Here is a 23,819-nt window from a genome sequence, read left to right as displayed (position 1 = left end):
CATTTATTGTCCTTATATTATAAATAGAAGTCAAAATGGAAAATAACAAGATTCTATGTGAGAAATCAGCGAGATTCCAAAAAATGGTGACAAATTTCAGAAAATTTTAAAATTGCTGTAACATTTGACCGGTTAACCATAATTTGGGAAGGAGCTATACTTTCGGAAAGGAAAACTTAATACTCTACAACTTTGTTGGAGGCGGATTTTTTCTCAGATCGTCGATTCACAGGATATAAATAAATGTTTGATGAAAAACGTGAAGTAAAAACCTATTTTTCAAAAATTTCCGAATTTCCGAAGTCTCGAAAACGGTTGAGAATTTCAAGAAAGTGTATATAATGGATATTGTACACAATTTTATGAGTTTTCATTTTGCTAATAGGCAATTTTTTCCTACGACCGACGCCGACGCACCGTTTTTAAGATATCAGCGAAAAACCGAAAATGTTGACCTTTGTGCCTCTCCCCTCGGAAAGGCTCCAGTCGGAATCCTGGGGACTTTCAGTATAGTTACCTCCTAAGGGGTCTAAACAAGGTGCTGAAGTGAAACCTTCCCCCCCTTTTGTATTCTTTTTGTTTGCGAAAAAGATATTGTGACCCCGACAAGTGGATATAAAGTCGATTGTGGTCACTGACATTTCCGTATTGGAAGAGCTTTTGTACTCCGCACAACTACCTACATTACGAAAAGTGAAAGCGAATTGATCGCCGAAGGAAAATTGAGAATTATTTTTGGTATTGGCGCAACAACCTACACTTTGAATTTGAGTTTATGTTTCGTAATAACAAGCAATCCATTTGTTAATTCAACTCAACTATAGACGCCACCCCTACTGCTATGTTAATGTATTATTCATCGGGTACCAGTTGCATGTTTCACGTTTTAATTGATGCGATCCTGCAACATGAGCAATACTGCCATTCAGTGTTTTTACTTTGCGTAATTGTGAATTAAAACCTTTCCCGGCTCTATTCCACGATTGACGCGAAGGCATTTGAGATAACGAACCCTAACGCAATCGCTACAATGGCCTGTCATACATTAACTTCCCAGAAAGTTCGAAAATCATCTTAGAAACTTCACCGTGAAGTTTCATAAACATGATTTATCTATCTCGCAACCAATAAAGTATGAAGGATAACAAAGAAAAGCGCGGATAGAAAATCAAGTCACCTTCAAATTTAAAAGCTTCCAGCAACTTTAATATCATTCCAAAATAACTCCCAATGAAGACTACACAATAATAACTTTAGACGTTCTGGCACGATAATCTAATTTCATTAATGGCGCTTATGCGAAAAGGCGCCTGGCAGTTCATAAGGCGTCTCGTGTTTCAATTATTTTAACTAACGCCATCATTTCCAAGATTTGGCATTCGGTATGCGAAAACTTCGCGTATATATAATTAAATTCTCTTTTTCTTTCCCGTCGTACGCACTCCTCAAACTGCCGTAAAAGGCAGCTGCACTCGAACTTTCCACTGCGTAGATGTGTTTTTATGGCAGGAGTTAAGCGATTAATGGAGCTTTTCGATTTCCTTTTAAGTATTTATTTATATACGCTTCTTGTTTTCCGGGTTTATGTGGTCGTGAAACTGCGTAAACCCTTCGCCCGCATAAGTTTAAGTAAATCCTCGTAGGCGTCTGGTATGGAAATTTCGCGCGAAAAAAGGAAAGTGCTGGCGTTAATTCGCCCGAGGGTGTTTAGGAAAACATCCGCTCGTTGGTGCTGATTACATATTTGTTAATTTCGCTTCGGTGATTTTATATTCATCTTACTAACAACTTTATTTGCAAATTGTACTGATTTACTGAGGTTTTCATCGATATTTTACATAAATGTTCAAAGGAATAATTTTACAAGAACTATTTGCCCTTCGTTCAATATTTTACTCAGAAGATGCTAAGATGAGGAGGCTAAGAAAATTCCACGAATATTTCAAAGTGATCCTAAAGTAGAAGATTCTACGAAGGCTCCGCAGAGATTCTAAGACCTTTTGATAATGAAAAAAATGTCAGTCTCGCAACGACGCCAAAAGTTATGTAAGGCAACGATACCTTTCTTTTAAGCCCCACGGTTGAGCGTCAGTTTGCAACGGTTTGCATATTAAAGGGGTTGACTATCTCTTCTTTGAAATAAAATTTCGACTAGCTACCCCTTAACATAAACTTTACGGTCACTGAAAATTTTTCTCCTTTTCTATTTTTCTGAAAATTGACCTGTTTTTCCTAATACCGTAAAGTTTTGGATATACTGAAGAAAAAATCACACAAAAAATAGTGTCAATTTACACCTTCCTTTAAAGGTTTTCCTATTTACAGCTTTAGGTAAGAACCTAAGCTTAACTAAGTAGATTAATTTCGAAAGGAGACATTTCCAAGAAGAATCCTACACTTTTATGAGTGTTTTTTTCCAATGCATGTGCTTAACAGACGACGAACTTTCGCCGGAAGCTTGCGCACCAACAGTGGCTTCGGTTCCTCTTTACACAAGATAAACAGTATAATTACAAAAATGGAATTTAATGCAAGTAAGAAAAAGAAAATTCGAACGGTAGTTTTATAAGTCAAAATCTGTACACGGTAACTAGTTCATAAAAGATTATGGCAATAAAAGAACAAATTAAACATATACATTGCCCCCCTATTAAACAAACAAAAAAACTCAACCCATCGCACAAGTCGATAACAAAAATCGTTATTAAATTTCAATTTGTATACGAGATTTTTTCCCCTTTAAAGTAATAGTGTTCTGACATACAGTCGTTTGAGTTCATAATTTGCATTTGCTAATGAAAGACACATGAAAGTCGCAAATAAAAGGCACCTCGCAATCTCATAGTGAAATCCTTCAGTCGATTTTTGGCCTTTTTTTGGGTCCCACAAAAAAAATTGTCTCAGATCGACCCGGAAAACAAATTTTCTTATAGAATGTGGCCTGTAGAATCCATAATTTCAAACAGTTCCAAGATTGGGCTACTAGTTCAAAAGTTACAGCCCTTTGAATTTTCTTTAAAATTGGTTTCTAGTCTATAACTTTTGATTGAGAAGTCTGATCGAAAAAGTACGAATTGCTTTGGATTCTAAGCACCAAAATTAATAAGAAAAAGTGTTTTCCCGAGAAATTTTGGTGTAGTCGATTTTTGGTAAAAAAGGAAGGTTATACACTGCCTTTTTTTGAGGCCAGCAAAAAAAGTCTCAGATCGACCCGGAAAAAAATTTTCTTATAGAATGTGGCCTGTAGAATCCATAATTTCAAACAGTTCCAAGATTGGACTACTATTTCAAAAGTTACAGCCCTTTGAATTTTCTTTCAAAATTGGTTTCTAGTCTATAACTTTTGATTGAGAAGTCTGATCGAAAAAGTACGAATTGTTTTGGATTCTACTCACCAAAATTAATAAGAAAAAGTGTTTTCCCGAGAAATTTTGGTGCAGTCGATTTTTGGTAAAAAAGGAAGGTTATACACTGCCTTTTTTTGAGCCCCAAAAAAAAATTGTCTCAGATCGACCCGGAAAAAAATTTTCTTATAGAATGTGGCCTGTAGAATCCATAATTTCAAACAGTTCCAAGATGGGGCTACTAGTTCAAAAGTTACAGCCCTTTGAATTTTCTTTCGAAATTGGTTTCTAGTCTATAACTTTTGATTGAGAAGTCTGATCGAAAATGTACGAATTGCTTTGGATTGTACGCACCAAAATTAATAAGAAAAAGTGTTTCCCCGAGAAATTTTGGTTTAGTCGATTTTTGGTAAAAAAGGAACGTTATACACTGCCTTTTTTTGAGCTCGCAAAAAAGTTGTCTCAGATCGACCCGGAAAACAAAATTTTCTTATAGAATGTGGCCTGTAGAATCCATATTTTAAAACAGTTCCAAGATTGGGCTACTATTTCAAAAGTTACAGCCCTTTGAATTTTCTTTCAAAATTGGTTTCTAGTCTATAAGTTTTGATTGAGAAGTCTGATCGAAAAAGTACGAATTGCTTTGGATTCTAAGCACCAAAATTAATAAGAAAAAGTGTTTTCCCGAGAAATTTTGGTGTAGTCGATTTTTGGTAAAAAAGGAAGGTTATACACTGTCTTCTTTTGAGGCCAGCAAAAAAAGTTTTCTCAGATCGACCCGGAAAAAAATTTTCTTATAGAATGTGGCCTGTAGAATCCATAATTTCAAACAGTTCCAAGATTGGACTACTATTTCAAAAGTTACAGCCCTTTGAATTTTCTTTCGAAATTGGTTTCTAGTCTATAACTTTTGATTGAGAAGTCTGATCGAAAAAGTACGAAATGATTTGGATTCTACGCACCAAAATTAATAAGAAAAAGTGTTTTCCCGAGAAATTTTGGTGTAGTCGATTTTTGGTAAAAAAGGAAGGTTATACACTGCCTTTTTTGAGGCCCGCAAAAAAAATTGTCTCAGATCGACCCGGAAAAAAAATTTTCTTATAGAATGTGGCCTGTAGAATCCATAATTTCAAACAGTTCAAGATTGGGCTACTAGTTCAAAAGTTACAGCCCTTTGAATTTTCTTTCGAAATTGGTTTCTAGTCTATAACTTTTGATTGAGAAGTCTGATCGAAAATGTACGAATTGCTTTGGATTGTACGCACCAAAATTAATAAGAAAAAGTGTTTCCCCGAGAAATTTTGGTTTAGTCGATTTTTGGTAAAAAAGGAACGTTATACACTGCCTTTTTTTGAGCTCGCAAAAAAATTGTCTCAGATCGACCCGGAAAACAAATTTTCTTATAGAATGTGGCCTGTAGAATCCATAATTTCAAACAGTTCCAAGATTGGGCTACTAGTTCAAAAGTTACAGCCCTTTGAATTTTCTTTAAAAATTGGTTTCTAGTCTATAAGTTTTGATTGAGAAGTCTGATCGAAAAAGTACGAATTGCTTTGGATTCTAAGCACCAAAATTAATAAGAAAAAGTGTTTTCCCGAGAAATTTTGGTGTAGTCGATTTTTGGTAAAAAAGGAAGGCCTTTTTTTGAGGCCCGCAAAAAAAAATTGTCTCAGATCGATCCGGAAAAAAATTTTTCTTATATAATGTGGCCTGTAGAATTCATAATTTCAAACAGTTCCAAGATTGGGCTACTAGTTCAAAAGTTACAGCCCTTTGAATTTTCTTTGGAAACATTTTCAGTTACATACAATAAGACAACTGCGGAATAAATCGATGAAACGTATTTTAGTCTTAATTGATTCTCAAGCTCAAATTCAATTTTCATTACAATGCGACAACGACATCTGTGTAAACGATCGAACCTACGAATGCAATTGAAAAGTGCTTTTCAGTATTATTTTCCTTTTAACTTTCGAGATACGGCTCACGTGTTGACCTACCACTCGCTTGCAGTAAATATCAAAATTACGTTGTTCCCAGTTGGCAAGAGGCCAATAATGTAATTTATGTTTTCTGATCTCCAGTGTAACATAATACAATATACCTCGAGTATTAAATGCTTTTCTGATTTTTGTGCCAAAACATTTACCTACATTGCGCTGACGTGGTACGTAAAACCGATAATCTCCGTTAAATAGGGGATTAAACAGTTTTTAATTGACCGTCACATACACAGTTTCAATTAAATTGTCCGTCGATGACCATCAGCTCCTTTAATCCGTCAATTGATTAAACCGTGGAACAAATACCAGCCTTTATTTCTGTCGGCTTGGGTTCATTTATTTTGGATAGTTGGCTTACATTCCAAATAGAACTTTTTACCATTCCAGGTTTCACCAAAATACTTCAAAGCTTTCTCCTCCCTTAAAAGGAGGAGATAAACATCTTTAGACTCAAGCAGAGATGCAGATTTATCTTCCATAAGAATGCGTTGGGGTATTATACTATGCGTTGGGGTATTATGCGTCAAGGCGAGGCGGAAGTTACCGCCAACCTCGAGATGAGTGTATGCGTGTGCTCTATTTTGGGAATCGGGTGTTCAAATACAACAAATTAGCTAAGAAAAGCGTCGCCCCCAGGATGAAATTTTCTCGAACGATTACCTTTGGGGTTTATACCGCAAGCATATTGAAATTTTTAAACGTAGTATTAATGAGCCTTAAGAACGGCTGAGAAACATAAAAAAGAGAAATTTGTTTACTAAATACGACAGGATGAAATTTTCTCGAACGATTACCTTTGGGGTTTATACCGCAAGCATATTGAAATTTTTAAACGTAGTATTAATGAGCCTTAAGAACGGCTGAGAAACATAAAAAAGAGAAATTTGTTTACTAAACGACACCTTCTAACTTTTCCTAATGTTTTTTCCCAATTGTAGAATTACGTATTCTAGACACGGAGTAAAAATCCCCTTATTTCATTCACGGTACAGTAACCTAATACGACAGTTTTCTTCGCAATAATCTCGATGAAATCCTCGCGCGTTTACCGAATTTATTCTTCAGGATCAATATTACCATTGTAGAAAGAAGCTTCCCATTTAAATTCACAAATCATTAATAAACGTCTTTCTGTTACAGCATGCGAGAATACGTTGAGGAGAACGAAAAGAACGACCCACTAATCCACGCCCCGGACAAGAAAAACAACCCATGGGCCGAAAAGGGGAAATGTACAATTATGTAGAAGTGTAACGAGGCACGAGTACATTCATTCCTTACGGCGTTTATTTTATTTTGGCCTCTCATTTGGATTGTATATTTTAATTTTAAGAATTCCATATGTAACAATTACTTTCATTATTTGTAAGCGTTTGTCTTGTAAACTCGTTGATGAGATTTTGATGGACGTATCTGTACATACGTCTTTGTTGAGATATATTTGTTATTGTAGCTTTTATATATGCCTATACATACAATAATGTGGTAGGTGAAAAGGGCGGTAGTCAAATCACAATCAATTTTCTTTTTCTCCGTTTTCCTAGTGATGAAATGTAAATAGAATTGTGGCAGATTTTTGACCATTTGTATCGGTGTTTATTATTTTTGTTACCTAATAAGTAAAAAAATTGCAATTATGGTTGTAATACACTTAGTAAAAGTGTCTTGTATTGTAAAACCGGAGGGGGTGGTTAACCGGTAAATAGACATTGACGCTCACAGTGCGTGACGTAGATTAAATTATTTTTTAAGCAAATATTTATTTGTTCGATAATTATTAAAGGTACGTAAGGTTAGTTTAGTAAAAAAAATATTGTAATTAATCCGCGATTGCGCAATTACGCCATTAATATTCGTTCAGCCTTACTTTACGATATTTTCTTTAATATAAGAGCGGAAGGTCCTCAAATTTGATCGAAAATGCGACGGCTCCGCTGAATTTCGAACGAAAAAAATTGAGCAACTTCCAAACCAACATCAACCGCTTCGAATTTCAGCGCAACGACCACCTTCAAGCCGGGTACCATTTTCAACCAAATTTGCGTTATTTAACATTTGTAATGCCCAATTATTTATAAGGTCCTGGCAGTTTTAAAATCGAACGATATTTAAATAATTATTTAAATATTATTAAATTTAGCGGCACCGACCGCCCTAAAATGATCCAGTCAGCCGTGCAATGTTACGGAATCGTAACTATGCTTAAAATAGAAACGTTAAAAACCAAAAATAAACCTTAAGAGAGATAGATGACTGTCAGCCTAAATGTTAACAAAAAAAAAGCAATTGACTAACTAATCGCGTAATTTAGATATTTAAGGAGATCTGGCAAGGTTGCAAACTTGCGTATACCCAGTCTTCCCACCAACGAAAAACGAAAGAGTGAAACCTCTACAAAGAAAAAGAGTTCAAAGCGCGCTCTATGTAATCGCCACAGGAAACCGCATATTCCTGTCATATACACGTTAATCAAGCATTTTAACACTTAGAGAGTACGACGCTTACTTTAGATACTACTAGATGCTAATATAGTTGTATTTTAAATAGTACAAAGTAGATTAGTTGGTAATTTCAACACTTCTCAAGGCCCGAATTGCATGCAAGGGCCCCACTCTTAGCACTAAATAATATCTTAGACCTAGAGACTCTAAGAGAAATTTTAAAATCGCATTTAAACTATTTAATCGACGAACTTTTGGCTTATTACTAACGAAGATTTGAGCAATTCTAGTTTAGCATTTCGCTTGACTCTTCGTTTCTCTATAATATATTATATTTAGTCTAGCCAAAGTACTTATATACTCTTCAATTATAATATTATTAGATTTTAAATGCGGTAAAATAACACGATCTTGACAAAATGTATGTATATATTAATTATTGTACTTTCGTTTACTCTTTTCTTTAAAATATCTAATGGCGTAATTGCGATCGTCGCGGATCTCTTTTTTTAGAAATGATTGCAATTGATTTAGGTGTAGTTTTAATACCTAAGATATTTATACAATCCCATTATTGTAAGTAAATAAGAACAACAAGTTGGTAAGTTGATTAAACCTTGTAGATGTACTGTATTTCATCATTACAATCAAATAATAAAGGTTTCCAATTCTTTAGATTTATTATTGTATTTATTAATTATATTATACAGTGATATTCATGTAGAAGTAGACATAAGGATTTCCTATAGGAATTTCCTATGCGTACTTTCAAATGATACAAGGTCTTTTGAAGGACGCCTAACTTTATGCAACCAAAATAACTACCTACAACAAATGAAGATCTGCCTGTCATATTAACTAATTTGAATATTATCGCTTTGACTTCCGTTTTCTAATTTTCGTCCGAAATCCCTATGTCTACTTCTACTTGAATATCACTGTATATACACAAGCTGTTTGACGCAAACCGTTCCTAAAAGTATTTAGATTTCCATTAATAATTTAAATATAAAGATTTGCATACCAACATAGTTTTTCATGATCGAAAGAAAATATTATCATGATCGTGTCACTTTTGGTTGTACCGGACGTGGATAGGAACGTTCTTATTTTAAATAGAACACCCTATATTTTATTGAATTTTCGAAATCTACATGAAAATCTACGTTGTTTGATACAAATTTCCCTATACCTTCATCAAAGGTTTTCAAGTAATTAAAGATTTTTCAAAATTATTGACGTTTCTCGTTAGTGCCCTGTACCTATATGGCTCCGTTGACTTTTCAAAAGTCTTCCAAAATCAACAATACTGACGTGATGCTACATGCGAATTATTTAAATTTTGATCTCCCTTCCACAGGGTGTTTTAAAATTAATGGTCAAGTTTAATAACTTCGAACCATAAACAGTGGTTTTTTTCAAATGAAACCTGCTTTCTTTGCACTTTCAAATGTGGAAAAAGTTTCTACATCGATAAATTATTACATGCCCTATAGCTATCTGTTATGGTTTTCGTTTTATTTAAGGTTTTCTAAAATTGTGACCGTTATATGCACAATTTTCTTAGGGGGCCTTGTTAAAATTCACCATTAGTTTTAAAACAGTCTGAGGAAGGGCATCAAGTTAACATTGTTGACTTTTTGAAATTCAATAGCTAACGGAGAGCGAAGTGCACCTACATTTAACATTTTAACAGAGCACAAATTCGTTAAAATTAAGTAATAATAATCATCGATCAAAGCAAATAATGAAAACGAGATGTTGTTACTATATAATCATAAAATCTTTGAGGCCATTTTCTAAATTTACTTACTTCGTAACTGCGGGTATAGCGCGTTCGCACCTCCAGATGCAGTATGGGGTCTTATGGACTAATTGCCTCTCTTACTAGTTTGCGTCATTCTTCGATAATACTATCCTTGTTTCTGACCGCATTGATGTCAAATTGACATATGATTAAATTGAAGTATTAAAACAATACATAATCTCCTTGCGCTGTCATTGTCACGTTTGGCAAGCATGTACTGTATGTCCATAAGCACCATACTGCATCTGGAGGTGCGAACGCGCTATAGCAGAAAATCCGGTCCTGTAGCAGAAAAATAGCAAACTGGCAGACACGTTCCATGGTGGGTTGGCAACACTGCAAATTCCTGTCAAACGATATAAACACAAGTGTAAATAAATGTTGCTATGTATTGTTTAATTCCAGAATGGTTTTTTGATAATCCAAAACAGATTTTTAACACATAATATTGTTGTTAGGCATGGATGTAGATAATGACACCCTACTCATTAAAATCGAACCGAAACAAGAAGAAGAAATCCATTCCTTTCTTCAGGACCACATTTCAGTGAGCAACGAAGTTTTGGTCACAACAAAGGACGAAATTACCATCAGTACACAGTGTTCTAAATCTCTTTGTAATGAAGAAGTACAGCAACACTCTGACCTTTTTACTCGGTGTGAAACGGTGTCTAAAGATTTTAAATGTGCCTATTGTGATTATGAAACAAACGGTAAAATCAATTTGAAACGACATCTTGTAAAACATATAAAAGATTCTAAGGATTTTAAATGTGCTGATTGTGATTATGAGACAAATTATAAAGGCAACTTTAAACAACATCTTTTAACACATATAGTTTTTAAGGATTTTAAATGTGGCAACTGTGATTATGGGACAAATAGTAAGCACAACTTTCAACGACATATTTTAAAACATAAAGTTTATAAGGATTTTAAATGTGCTCATTGTGATTATGAGACAAACAATAAATATAACTTTAATCAGCACATTTCAACACATAAACTTTCTAAGGATTTTAATTGTGCTGATTGCGATTATGGTACGAATAATAAACACGTCTTCAGACGACATCTTTTAACACATCAAGTTTCTAAGATTTTAAAATGTGCTGCTTGTGATTGTGAGACAGCTAATAAACACCACTTCAAAGAACATCTTTTAAAACATCAAATGTCTAAGTATTTTAAATGTGCTGATTGTGATTATGTAACGAAGGATAAAAGCAATTTGAAACGACATCTTTTGAAACATAATGATTTTAAATGTGCTAATTGTAATTATGGGACAAATAATAAATACAGTAATCAACGCCTTTTAACAGATACGGATTCTAAGAATTTTAAATGCGCCGATTGTGATTATGAGACAAATGTTAAACACAACTTCAATCGACATCTTTTAAGACATAAAGTTTCGAAGCATTTCAATTGTGCTGATTGTGAATATGAAACGAACGATAAAAGCAATTTGAAACGACATCTTTTAAAACATAAAGTTTCAAAGGACTTAACACATAAAGTTTCTAAGGATTTAAAATGTGCTGATTGTGATTATGAGACAAATTATAAATTCCATCTTAAAAAACACCTTTTAAAACATAAAGGAGCGGAGAGAATTGAGGCAACTGCAATGAAATATGATGTAAAAGAATAATAAACTGAAATCTCAGTTATTATTATTATTTTTTTTTTTAGGTATAGGGTTTAACATCTAAGGTCATATCCCCTCTATACACAGTTTCAACTACCTCACATTTGCTCACACTTATATTAATGACTGGACAGTTTATTTTGCCCCTACAAATCCTTCAGATGTAAATTTTGTTGTTTTTTCTGAGGGTTAACTAAATAAAACTATTATTATTATGTGTATCATGACCCTTGCGGGATGGAGCTTTTTTATATGAATTTAATTTATTCTTTGGGAATCTCTATTTAGCTTAATTCTAAGTTCTCTTTCTGAATATTTACAGTCCTTTTGTTTTTCTTATTTAGTACACAAGTACATTCTCGAAGATATTCTGTTGGGACAATAAATGATTATTATTATTATCGTCTGTTTCTTGTCAGAACTCAGGTCTAATCTGCTTAACTAATCGCATGGATTAAAATCAAGTAACGTTTAGTGTTTAATTATTATATACCTAGTTATTAGTGTATTATTAAAAGGAAAATATGAAAAATTATTCATGTTTTATATATGTATATAAATATTAATAGAGTATATATATAATAAAGCATTTACTTATAATTTGACAAATTCACGCGGCGACATCAAAAAATCGATCAATCATCGCGGAAACTTCATCAGGTTTATATTTCACGTACTTATCCGGGTTCTTTGAAAAATGCATGCTTCCGTACCTGAAAGATAAAAATAACATATTTTATTGCGCAGAAACGGCATATTTACAATTCGTAAAAGGCGTTATACTTGGGAACTATATACTCCTTATTGTCTCTCTTTAAACTTTCACGAAGCTCAACGTCCGGTATGGAGTAACTCCTCTGCACTCGAGCAATCTCTTCCAATTCCTTGTTGAAACCCTAGATGCACTTTATTAAGTCTGTGGTCAACGCAAGGAAGGGGGAAACTTACAGCGAAACGTTCCTTGATTAACGCTCTGTCTTTGTCTCGCATTCGATCAGTGTGCAATAGGTTTACGGGCATGTCATCCGTACTCCAGATGTAGCTCAGCAATTTACTCCAACTAGAAGGATTCCTTGTATAACGTGGGGGGCGAGTCAACCTTACCTGGCCGAGTAAGATTTTTTCTGTTCTTGAATGGAGTTATAGTAGTATTGCTCGCATTTCGGTTCCGAAATTCGGTAGAGCTCCAGTAAGCTGCTGCGTTGTAGAGATTTCAATACGTAATTGTTGTTGTTCAAACGGAACAACGCCTTAAGTGCAATTTCACCGTATTGCTCACTCTTGCTTAGTAACGAGTGATTAAGTTGAACGAGCACTTTTTCTAAGAGCATACGATAATGATAAAATTTAGGGGAAGAAACTTACTAATGTATAATCCCAAAATGGCCTTATTCTTATCGCTAGCTTTAAGTTTGTCTAACTGCGAGCTGTAATTAAGATCATCCATTAATACACGTCCCAAGGTGGAGGTGTACTCGAGTAGCTGCTCTAAGAACATCAAAACATTACTGGTCAACTCGTGCACAGTGCCATCCTTTGGCAGTTGAGTAACAGAATCTGAGCGTAAACTCTCGATGAAATCCTCTAAAGCCTTTGCACCCTGAGAAATCAATTGTTTACACCGCGCATGCCGAGGTGATAACCTACTGTGGTGTGCAGCGTGTAAAGGATCGAGTCAAATTTGGATTTCACATTCGGATCGCACTCCTCAATTGTCCGCTCGAAGTCCGGTTTCAAAATCAGCAACTGTTTCAGAATGGGAAACAAAACCAAAACGGCGCAGAAGTCGTGACGGTTTATACAGCGTTTCGCTCGGGCTGCGATGTTCTAAAAGACTACGGTTATATGATCGACTAAAGTGGCGCCAATGCAAACCTCGCCGTCTTGAACGATTGTATCCATAGCGTCGCGGACAATTAATTCGAAAACTCGCGGCTGATGTGTGGGTGTTATTATGCCTTTCATCAGCGACTGCTCCACCTGCATTAGTTTGTGAAGCGCCACCACGCAAACTAAGTAATTCTCCATTTCTTGTTCGCTGTCCAGTTCCTCGCCACTGTAGGGTACGTCCAAGTGAGCGGAGGAACGACGCGTCCCCAGCGCTAAGCCGGTGGACTGTTCGATCGTCTGCGACGCGCGTAGAAGCATGCGACCGGCTTTTTTCTCGAAGACTTGATGCAGACGCCTAGTTGACGGCCGTCTGGACGCCTCGTGTCTATTTTGAAATTTCGGTTTCTAAATAAAAAGGTTCAACGTTTTGCAGACCTGCAAAAGACGTGCGTACCAGCATTGGCGATCCGGCAATCCCCTGCACGCTACCACCGCTCACCGATCGTTGGTGGTTTCTCAACAACGTCAGTGACCGTTGCAGAACCCCGCCCCTAATCTTACCGTAGACCGTGAGGTACTCGTCACGATCATGGTCCAAGAGCCAGTTTGCGATTTTTATTAGAACGACCTTTGTTGATTCCGGAATTTGGACCGGAGATAGGGGAACATCCTCGTTTGAAGTATCTGTAAATTGCAACAATACCACACTGGTACCTTTGCCCATTTTACTGACGTCAAATCATGTAGTGTCAATTTCTTTTGGTAAATGGGCGCCATTTTGAATTGTTACCCACATACATTTTGGACGTGCTATATTCGATAATCCCTCGGACCAGAGATGTCTAAACCAAAACATAATGTTGTGCAAACAACGTCATGTAGGTGTTAAAAGTAAGACACATCTTGTCGCTTTATCGGGCAAAAATTAATTAAAGCACGTGTCTCTGTTATGAGATGATGTGCGCGTTTCATGTGGTATTTTAAAGTTTAGTTGTCATTGGCGCTTTATTTGAAAATTCATGAGGAAGGAGTTTTATGGTGGAAGTGGTGTTTTGTATAATACTGGAGACAAGAGTGCTTGCTTCGCGACGGTTGAAAAGCGCGCGAGTTTAAATACCTCGTTTTTTTGTGTGATCGAACTCGATATACAGATATGGTAGTGCATATAAACGCATATTGGCAAACATTGCATAAATGCTTGCATATTTTAGAAAATCGGAACAGCATATTAATTTTATAACAAATGCTTACTTATTTTATCATTTTAAGGGTAAATTCAGAATACAATTAAAACACTTAGAACGGTTTGTTTCTTAGAGTTGTACATAATGTTCTCCTCTGCTCCATATACCTACATAGCCATAAAAAATAAAATGTATGGCAACCCTGTCATATTAGAATCTCATATAAAAGGTTGTACTTTGTATACATTTTTCATATTATGCAAAGGTGGGATCTGGACGGGGTAGGTGTAAAGTGCTCTCTTTCCTCTGGATTCATTAAAACTATTACACAAAAATGACCTAAATTATTTACCCTCAGGCTCCAATTACCTTCATCATTATTGATTAAATTTAACAAAGTCACCGGCAACATCGGCTTGTTCCACTTATCCAAAATCGTCTTAAATTCGTAATGTAACTTGTCACTTCCCTTATTAAACAGCGTCGTCTACAAGAAGCTTCACAGAACAAACGATCGGGGCTAAAACACCAAACTTACCACGTTATCGAGTTCCACACTTTGCGGAATGTGCTTTTCGAAATATTTCTGCGCGACCGCAAGCTGATTTAACGACTGCAGGTAAGTGTGCAACTTTTCCAGGTTGTCGCAGTCGACCGAGGGGCCTTTCTCGATCACGTCCTCCACCAGCGAGGAGACTTCGTAGTAATTTATCACGTTGTCCAATGCTTGTAATGTACGCTCGATATCTGTAAGGAATAAGTGGAGAAACAAACGTGTAGAAGGGCGCTTACTGTATTGGCATTTCTGTAAGTTTTCAGTCTCATTGTAGACGGGAAGGATGGTGTCTTCCAGCCTGGAGAGACGTTGTTCGAACGTGTTTAAAATTCCATCGATGCCCGTTGTGATTTGTGTGCTTTTAGTGATTCGTTCCTTTAGAAGGTCCAAATGGCTTTGCTCTTTTTCCAGTTTGTTTTCAATTTCTAGCTTATATTCCTCTACGTTTATCATTTTTCAATATTTATTATGTTTTGAGAACAAAACAAACATAACCTCTACTAGTTCTTTCATGACATTTGGACGCATTCAATTCAATGACATGTTTTAGAATTTTGGATACATTCATTTAAATTTAATGCTTCAGTATACATAGCGATAAAAAATAAGTCGCCTTTGGAATTTTTTGTTTATATGGGAACTATATACTCTCGGGAAATCGTACCTAACTTGAACTTCCAAAGGCGACTCGACAGTCACCCATTTTTGATCGCCCGATATTCTAAAGTTCCTGATTCTAATATACCTATTCATAAAGGGAGCCCGACCAGGCAGCACGCCAAGGGCCCATTGTGTCTACCCCCTTTCCTTCACAACTAAGTTCAGAGCCCGTTCCTCTCAATAAAGGATAGGACCCTCCCTGGTTCCAGGTACGTAACTGATTGCAGCATGGAGCTGATGTCTGGTTCTGATCAAGGCGTCACAGTCACAGACCACATGGTCCACGTGGTCTCTCCTACAAGCCCAATGTTATGCAGGTGATCTGACTGTCTGAGTCTGTACTGTCAGCCGACAGAGCCACAGAGCCTTTATAAGCGCCGCCTGATTTATTGGAATAGATACCCTTAGATCATATGATCTAAGCAGATACCTAGAGTATAACGCCATTTTGTAGAAACAAAAATGGGTAACACTGCGCACGAAATTTAAAATTGGCGCCACCGCTTCGAATTTGAAGTTTGTTTGTATTGAAAGTTTAATCAATAATTGCGAGCGTCATGCCATTTTTTAACAACAAATTCTCGCCCAAAAAATCAAAGCTGCGTAAAAGCGCCCTATCGTTAAATAACGAAAACTTAGAGGATCTGATTGAAGATGATCGGACCGTCAAGTTACAATTGGGCGAGCACAAGATAAACTTTTGCAACGGCCGTTGGGAATCGGGTAAATACCTTTAATTCTGGCTTAGCTTTACGAGAGTTTGTAGGGTCCGAAGCGGCCAAAGACACATATAAAATGAATCAAAAATGTCAAGCAACTGAAGAGGAAAATAATTTACTTAAGTTAAAGATACAAATTCTTCTTAATATGGTAAGTGAGTTGTCTAGGGATTTAAAATATACATTAATACATTGCAGCTCACACAAGCTACTGCAGAGAATAACCTGCAACAACGCGAACTTAGCAGATTGAAGAAATAAGATTAACATCATAGATATATTTACAAATTGTACAAAAATTAATTACGTTGATTAGGGCAGTTAGTACGAATGTGACCTTCTTGTCGACATATCCCACATGTCTTTGGTTTCCGTTGTGTAGCGTTTTTATTATAAGGCTTAAGTGTACCAGTGCTTTTTGTTTTCTTTTTACTTTTCCAGTTGGTGTTCTTTTTCCTCCAATTACCTCCACCACCACCACCACCGCCACTGTTCCAGCTGGTGTTCGGAGCTCCTCCAGGGCCATTGTACGGATCGTGCCCATTATCGTTGCCGTTTGTACCATTAACCTACAAAATTGTTAAACGCAACAAGCTAAGTGACTAAAAAACGTACATCATCCGCCCATTTGAAAAATCTGCAACCTTCCCCCATCGGTTTCGGACAGCAAAAAAATCTCCGGCCCTTATTCGGCCCATCTTTGCTCACTATCCGTTCGGCAGCATCTAAATTACAATCGCACTTTAGCCCTCCTATGGTAGGTGCTCCGTTTTGTCGCACCGCGTTCGCGTGGGGGGCTGCGTTCTGCCGCATCGCGTTCGGCTCACTTTCGGACGCCCAAGCGAAATAATTGCACGACCTATTCGGACACGCGTAAAATTGTCGTCCTAAAATTTTACTTTACTTTCGAACATTTAAAGTGAGGGCAACTACCTTTGTTTGGACCTTCCTTTCGTACAGTGAGCAGCGTGGCTTCCTGATTGCAACTGCACACGTTCGCGTTTGGTCCGTTCGCGACGTCTCCTTGTTGCCCTCGAGGTGTGGGGGCGTCCAAGAAACTTCGCGGTCGAGAATTTGAAGTGCCCGGATTAGATGGGCGAACAGTTTGGGTTGGGCGCGCAGTTTGAGCGGGCATGGGAAAAGTGGGCGCGTTTGAGTATGAAAGCGATGCATTAGCATCATCACGCGTATCATTGGAAGTTGCTTGACGAGTGCTGGTTGATGGTTGAGAGGAGGAATTGGTTCTGTTTGATCCGGTTACCCAATTATTTAATGTACTCTGATTGGGCGCAACGTTTCGGTTGTTAGTTGGTGCCCGATTCGTACTGGGCGCATTCGTCCTATTTGCTGCAAAATTAAGGGTAGATACTCATTATGAAGGCGTAGTCCTGTTTGTTACATTTAACTGGATATTAGTCCCAATTTCCTCTTTTAACTGTCAATTAGGCTTATTTTATAGGTAGGATTTTGCCTAGATTGCGCGCACGTCATCAATTCTGTTTTTGGGGAATATTGTAATGCCAACGTATGAACAAAATTTAAAAAAATCGTCGCGTCTTTGGTAAAAAAGCTCGATTTTTACCAGGAAAGAAACAGGAAGATAGGCGAACAAGTAAGTTAATTTTTTGTTAATTTAGTTTATGTATGTGTGTGGGCTATGCCAGGGTTTTTGTCCCAAAGAAGGTTTCCCTGACATCGCTTGGTTGTGTGCGTAATATATTTGATATGATATTCGCATGATGCTATGTAAACATACTTAGAGATGACGTCATAACACACCGAGACGTGCGCACAAGCTAAAGAAGATCCTACTAATAATTGGGAGCTTTGAACATTAAAAGTAGCATTTAGGTCAAACTTTTAGTTAAACGAAACAATTATACGAAGAATTATGCCCGTTGCAAAACTTACCCCCTCTTACTGACGATGCGCTAATGTTCAATGTATCCAAAACAATATTATCGCACCCCCCAATACAAATAGTGTTTGGGTTCGGCTCGCCCAAAAACGGATTGTGCTTAAACTTCACCCTTAACTTCTTAACCGTAGGTCCACACTGTAACGATAATATTCCTCAGAGTGCACATTACAAAAAACGCTCTTACAATATTACAACTTTCCTCGAGCACCTCGATCGTATCGATCGAAACCGGAAGCCAAATTGCATTTTTACACTGAGGATACGAGGTACAACTCAAATACTTCCCTGTGCCCGTCTTGCGATTGCGAATAACTAAATCGCCGTTACACTTGGGGCATTTCATGACAGGTCTGAAATCGTCTTGCGGGATCGCCTCGTTCTCCAACGGGCGCGGTCTGTCCTCCAGCCGATTTCCTAGGCTGTCGTCGATTTCCAAAATTCTTTCGGTTACAATCCCAAACACCGCCCTGTATTTTTCGATTTGCTCGCGACGCACCGTTTCGGGATTTTTGTGACCGTCGCAGATTAGTTTTAAATCTTTCTCAAAATCTGCACGCAAATTGGGTTTGGCTAAAGATACCTCTAGACCAATCCGGTTGTACCTTTAATAGTGACAAGGTGAAATGAGCAATTAGGTAAATGGCAAAATTCGCATTAATTGATTCTATTTTTGTATGTATTTTTTTCCCCTTTTCTGTTTTTTTTTTGGTGGAAATAAACATTATTATTATTAATATTATATATTTAGGAGCAACAGAATTTGAGAAAATATTAGTTGTAATTTCCCATGTGCGATATGAATCAGCTTGTGACACCCTGTATATTAAAAAGCACTCGCAAAATACTCAAACCGTGAAGCTTATTTGAGGCAAGACAATAACAAAACAGTAACAACAAAAAATATATCCTCACCCTTCAACCAATCCCATTCCGAGCGTGCCCGGAACGAAATAAATATTCTCGTGTAATCCGACGTACTCGCGCGTTTTAATTGTTTCGATATGCTCAGCGTGAGTCGCGTCGGTTCCGATACCGTACTTTTCCATAAGCGCAATTAAATCGGCTTCGGTAAGCAACTTAGGCGGCGATGTGGTACTTTCGGCCTATAAAAGTCGCTTTTACACCAGCGCAATTTACACGAGCCCCACTTACCAGTGAAAGGTTGGACGGCATGAAGGTTTCGCCGACCCGGTACTCGTGTATCTCCTTCGCGTTCCATCGATCGTAGGTGTAGACGTCCAGGTAGTTTCTTTCGAGTATAAACAAACCCTTGGCGAGAAATTTTTCGTCGGCGATATCGACGTGTACGACGGTTTCGTGTCCCATCGCGTCTTTACTGACGCAGGCCAGAAAGTGTCTTACGATGTACTCGTAAATTCGCTGCTCGTTGCCGTTCAAGTTGTTGGCGTACTTTGTAGGGTGAATGGGAGGGTGAGCCTACAGGAAAAGCTTGTTAAACGTAATATTTATTGCTATAGTGTGAAGAGGCTGTAAAGTTGGCCTCCCTTATTTTTAAAAATGATCTTTAATGACATTATTTTATAGCAGATGTTTAATTAACATTTTAATAGGTTTGAATGAGTAAGATAAGTCGCTCTCTTATTTCAAATGGGACGCGGAGCACGAAATAAAATGAAGTTCAGAACATGGAGAGGGGTAGCTCAATTCATGCTGCAATTAACACGTTCACCACACCGTACCTGATCAGATTTACGCCCTTGTCTCGGATTTGGCCCACCTTCGTTGAGAACACGCTGCGCGAAAGGCCCCCATCGATTATCGACGGTCTGTTGTTCCACCAACGGCACCAAATTCAGTTCTCTCGGGAAAATATTCGTTTCCGTACGTGGATAACTTATAAGACCTTGCGTGTATAATTTCTCGGCGATTTTCATCGTGTCCTTTGCGTTTATTCTCAGCTTGCGAGATGCCGTCTTTTCCAATTCGACCGTGTCCAGCGGCAAAGGTCGCCACTTGCTTTTCGACTTGCTCTCCACCTCTTCGACGGTTGCCTGAGGATTTTCCTGGCATATATCCAGAATTGCCTCGCAGGCGTTTTTGTCAAACAGACGGTCGCGCTTCCAGTTAAAATCTACCGTCAAGTCTTTCATCGTGTGGTTCACTACAATCAATGAAATTAGTGTACTCCAATAGTGGGATAGTGATAATTGAAGGATAGACCACCTTGGTAGCTTAAAGTCAGCGGTAGATGATACAAAAAAAGACAGAACCACAGTTTCTTTGGTCATTTCACTAGTTTTGCATATACACTGTGTCCAAGATATGGGTGTTATGGGTTCTATTAGAAAATTTTTTTCCGGGTCGATCTGAGAAAATTTTTTTTTCGGGACTCAAAAAAAGGCAGTGTATTACCTTCCTTTTTTACCAAAAATCGACTGCACCAAAATTTTTCGGGAAAACACTTTTTCTTATTAATTTTGGTGCGTAGAATCCAAAACAATTCGTACTTTTTCGATCAGACTTCTCAATCAAAAGTTATAGACTAGAAACCAATTTCGAAAGAAAATTCAAAGGGCTGTAACTTTTGAACTAGTAGCCCAATCTTGGAACTGTTTGAAATTATGGATTCTACAGGCCACATTCTATTAGAAATTTTTTTTTCCGGGTCGATCTGAGACAATTTTTTTTTCGGGCCTCAAAAAAAGGCTTCCTTTTTTGCCAAAAATCGACTGCACGAAAATTTCTCGGGAAAACACTTTTTCTTATTAATTTTGGTGCGTAGAATCCAAAACAATTCGTACTTTTTCGATTAGACTTCTCAATCAAAAGTTATAGACTAGAAACCAATTTCGAAAAAAATTCAAAGGGCTGTAACTTTTGAACTTGGAACTGAATCAAATTATGGATTCAAAAAAAGACAGAACCACAGTTTCTTTGGTCATTTCACTAGTTTTGCATATACACTGTGTTCAAGATATGGGTGTCTATCATGGGGATCTCAGAAGCCAATGAAGGTCATGGTCCGATTACTTTGGAAGATATGCCAGAAAAACCGAAATTTGCCGATTTAGTTTTCATTTTTTTTTGGTGTTATTTAAACAGATACAGAAAAATAAAAAACCCTTTCTTATTGACTCATTTTGAGCTCTACAAGCCAATTTTGAGAAATTTTCGATACATGGTTTCGTTTCAGAGAAATCACCATCAACTTTATTTTTTTATATGGCCCGTAAAAAAAGTACATACTGTATTGAGTAGCTTGTTCATTACAAAACACCCATGTACGACCCGCAAAAAGAAAAGGTTGGAAACTATTGGTTTCAACAGGATGGTGCACCCACCCACAACACTCTAAATGATGAGATGTTTGTATAAATATATCGACCATTGGGGACCGATACATCGCTATCGCTTGATCCTTAATGGACACACAAGAAACCATTATTTATGGTTAAACAGTTGATCACAATCACAGTTTGCGCATGCGCATATTTGATTTATACTGTACTATTTACTCGGACGGCCGGACAGCGAAGAAAATGACTGTAATAGCGCATCCAGACCCCCCTACATTTTACCTAGGAGCTTGATGGGAAGAGATGCTCCATGGGAAAGGAAGGTTCGACGCACCATTATAAAAAACTATCAGGGAGGCCTAGGGCTGAACATTTTACAGGGGTCTGGGGGTATAGAATAACCCCCAACCACTTCCTCTAGAGCACGAAAATCTTATGCTAATTGTAGGAAAAGGAACATCAAATATTCCCTTTTTCCTGGGGGGTATTCCATATCCCTAAGACCGCCCGGTTCCACTTTCTCCCCCGAAATATTTAGTGCTTTTCGAACTTTTGAATCATACTTTTTAGAAAAGGGCCTTCGAAAGTATCACTAGAAGCCTGTGGGGGAAGGATGCTCCTTAGGAAAGGAAGATTCGATGGTCCGTTATGAAAAACTATCAGGGAGTCCTTAGGGCTGAATGTTTTGAGAGAATATATGTAGCACCGGGGGGTGGGAATGGAATAGCCCCCAGCCATTGCCATACCAAATAAATGGGCTCTTAGCAATAAAGCATGTACTAGTACATATTTCTGTAAATATGTGTTCCTAATACTTCCTGTATTGTTCACATAGTGAGTAATGTGGCAAAATGTCATATTCTGTGAGTGAAATGTCAGTGGATAACCCCCTCAAGTAAATAGTATATTAGTGTACACTACTCATATGTGATCTACCCTTCGGCCACAGTACTTTTAATCCTCCAAAAATCTTCCGGTACAAATTCCTCAATCGCATTGTACCGTTCGACCACAAATCCCAAGGTAGGAAATTGACACGAGCCGTAACTAATGAGTTTATCTGACAGCTTATCGGGAAATACCTTCTGAAACCTCAGCGTTTGTAACCTCGTAAACGCAGCACCTAAAGACTAACTCTCAAATGATAATGTTTCACTGCGAATTCTACCTGTTCTCAAATCAAGCTCCTGGCGAACATCAACGGCGTCGCTAATATTTTTATTCGGTTGTCCCAAAGTGTTTAAGGCACGAAACACCGAGGCGGCGGTAATTTCGGAAAACTTAGCTCTGTAGACCGGTATATTCGGTTTAATGTCGGTACAAACCTTAATGACCTCAAACCCGATGTTCTCCCCCTCTCGATCACAATCAGTCCATATAATTAACCCCTGACATTGGCGTATCTCGCGCTCGAGGGTCCTCTGCAACGATTCACTGTAAAATACACTTCGACAAAGTACCAAAGCACTTTAATATTATCGTAATTCGCAGGGCATTGTTTCACGACGGGCGCATCGAATAACGCTACGGGATGACACGATTGCCACGCTCGGTAGGTCGTCACAAATTCGTAGTTGAGCAAATGACCGGAGACCGAAGTCATAACCATCCGGGCCGGTTGTCCGAAGATTGTGGTGTCAAATTCGTAAATTTTATTGTAGTTCGACAAACCTTCCCTCTGAAAGAAGGGAGTTGGAAGCGTATTCGGCAAACGGGTCTACTCACCCTGGTGGAGGCACCCCTTGATAAAAGAGCGGCAATATTCTTCGCCGCGTCATTTTTCTCAGCTACATTTAAATATTTCATTATCGGTTTCGCTTGATTCGTACATAATATTCTTACACTAGTCTTAATTACATTTAAGTAACAAAATAAATGCATTTAAACATTTTTTTTGAAATTTGAGGTTAGTATTCTAATAAACAATGGACTTCTTCCAGAATGGAGTCCATTGGAACTAATATATAATGTACTTTGAACTACTTACGTTCTTCACTACCGGGTGCTTATAAATCAATGTTCCAGTCTTAAAAACATTTTTTATGGCAAGTTTTAATATTTACAACATTTGTAACAAATTGAAAATAAACTCCTCAGTTTTTTTGTTAGAATTAAATACACATCCATTCCTTCTTCCATCGCCGGAGAGGTGAACGAAGCACGCAAGCAAGGGGAGTCAAGGGCTTTATATTTTTTTAATTATCACACGAAGAAAATTTGAGTTTCTTTTTTTTTAATTAAACCAAAAATTTGTTCTAAAAATCCCAAGGAAAAGCATCTTTTGCATTTCACCTTCTCACCATCTTTTTTACATGCATATTATATCTCCCTCATCTCTCCCCATCTTTATTGTGCGTCTTTACGCCTACTTCACAATCCTTGCTCATGAGTTCTTCGTACCCACTCCTTCAAGCTGTCCCTTCACATTCTGCTTCACGCCTAA

At 37.5% G+C, this 23,819-nt stretch overlaps 3 protein-coding genes across 3 annotated transcripts; 1 reads left to right on the top strand and 2 right to left on the bottom strand.

Moving 5' to 3' along the window:
• Positions 1-11,784: 11,784 nt before the first annotated feature.
• Positions 11,785-15,381, bottom strand: LOC116168099 (exocyst complex component 7). Its single transcript, XM_031483764.1, has 11 exons — positions 15,056-15,381; positions 14,802-15,010; positions 14,633-14,750; positions 13,534-13,763; positions 13,125-13,484; positions 12,897-13,076; positions 12,615-12,849; positions 12,354-12,570; positions 12,198-12,309; positions 12,012-12,145; positions 11,785-11,962 (listed from the first exon to the last, which is right to left on the bottom strand). The coding sequence occupies exons 1-11, from the start codon at positions 15,270-15,272 to the stop codon at positions 11,860-11,862; spliced, it is 2,115 nt and encodes a 704-aa protein (XP_031339624.1). The 5' UTR covers positions 15,273-15,381; the 3' UTR covers positions 11,785-11,859.
• A 467-nt stretch (positions 15,382-15,848) lies between these two features.
• Positions 15,849-16,606, top strand: LOC116168100 (protein chibby homolog 1). The gene is made up of 3 exons (XM_031483765.1): positions 15,849-16,202; positions 16,246-16,349; positions 16,397-16,606. The coding sequence occupies exons 1-3, from the start codon at positions 16,037-16,039 to the stop codon at positions 16,457-16,459; spliced, it is 333 nt and encodes a 110-aa protein (XP_031339625.1). The 5' UTR covers positions 15,849-16,036; the 3' UTR covers positions 16,460-16,606.
• On the bottom strand, positions 16,298-23,317 carry LOC116168098 (DNA topoisomerase 3-alpha). The gene is made up of 12 exons (XM_031483763.1): positions 23,102-23,317; positions 22,845-23,054; positions 22,545-22,797; positions 22,329-22,499; positions 19,820-20,241; positions 19,272-19,556; positions 19,032-19,222; positions 18,304-18,721; positions 18,110-18,254; positions 17,132-17,545; positions 16,814-17,085; positions 16,298-16,767 (listed from the first exon to the last, which is right to left on the bottom strand). Exons 1-12 carry the CDS (start codon positions 23,255-23,257, stop codon positions 16,498-16,500), a joined length of 3,207 nt encoding a protein of 1,068 aa, XP_031339623.1. The 5' UTR covers positions 23,258-23,317; the 3' UTR covers positions 16,298-16,497.
• Positions 23,318-23,819: the final 502 nt, after the last annotated feature.

This window comes from Photinus pyralis, unplaced genomic scaffold (assembly GCF_008802855.1).
Source record: "Photinus pyralis isolate 1611_PpyrPB1 unplaced genomic scaffold, Ppyr1.3 Ppyr1.4_LG4, whole genome shotgun sequence".
NCBI classification, from domain to species: Eukaryota; Metazoa; Arthropoda; class Insecta; order Coleoptera; family Lampyridae; genus Photinus; species Photinus pyralis.
The sequence above is the reverse complement of the archived record's forward strand: the minus strand, read 5'-3'. Positions and strand labels throughout refer to the sequence as shown.

Excerpts from the sequence above, each read along its gene's own strand:
- LOC116168099 (XM_031483764.1), bottom strand. The coding sequence starts at position 15,272 with ATGATAAACGTAGAGGAATATAAGCTAGAAATTGAAAACAAACTGGAA. Across the intron at positions 13,485-13,533 it reads TTGCCGGATCGCCAATGCTG|AAACCGAAATTTCAAAATAG; the intron begins GTACGCACGTCT and ends CTTTTTATTTAG. Across the intron at positions 11,963-12,011 it reads TATAACGCCTTTTACGAATT|GTACGGAAGCATGCATTTTT; the intron begins GTAAATATGCCG and ends TTTATCTTTCAG.
- LOC116168100 (XM_031483765.1), top strand. The coding sequence starts at position 16,037 with ATGCCATTTTTTAACAACAAATTCTCGCCCAAAAAATCAAAGCTGCGT. Across the intron at positions 16,203-16,245 it reads CAACGGCCGTTGGGAATCGG|GGTCCGAAGCGGCCAAAGAC; the intron begins GTAAATACCTTT and ends GAGAGTTTGTAG. Across the intron at positions 16,350-16,396 it reads TACAAATTCTTCTTAATATG|CTCACACAAGCTACTGCAGA; the intron begins GTAAGTGAGTTG and ends AATACATTGCAG.
- LOC116168098 (XM_031483763.1), bottom strand. The coding sequence starts at position 23,257 with ATGCATTTATTTTGTTACTTAAATGTAATTAAGACTAGTGTAAGAATA. Across the intron at positions 19,557-19,819 it reads AAGGGCGTAAATCTGATCAG|GCTCACCCTCCCATTCACCC; the intron begins GTACGGTGTGGT and ends CTTTTCCTGTAG. Across the intron at positions 18,255-18,303 it reads TCGAGGAAAGTTGTAATATT|TGTGGACCTACGGTTAAGAA; the intron begins GTAAGAGCGTTT and ends TTATCGTTACAG.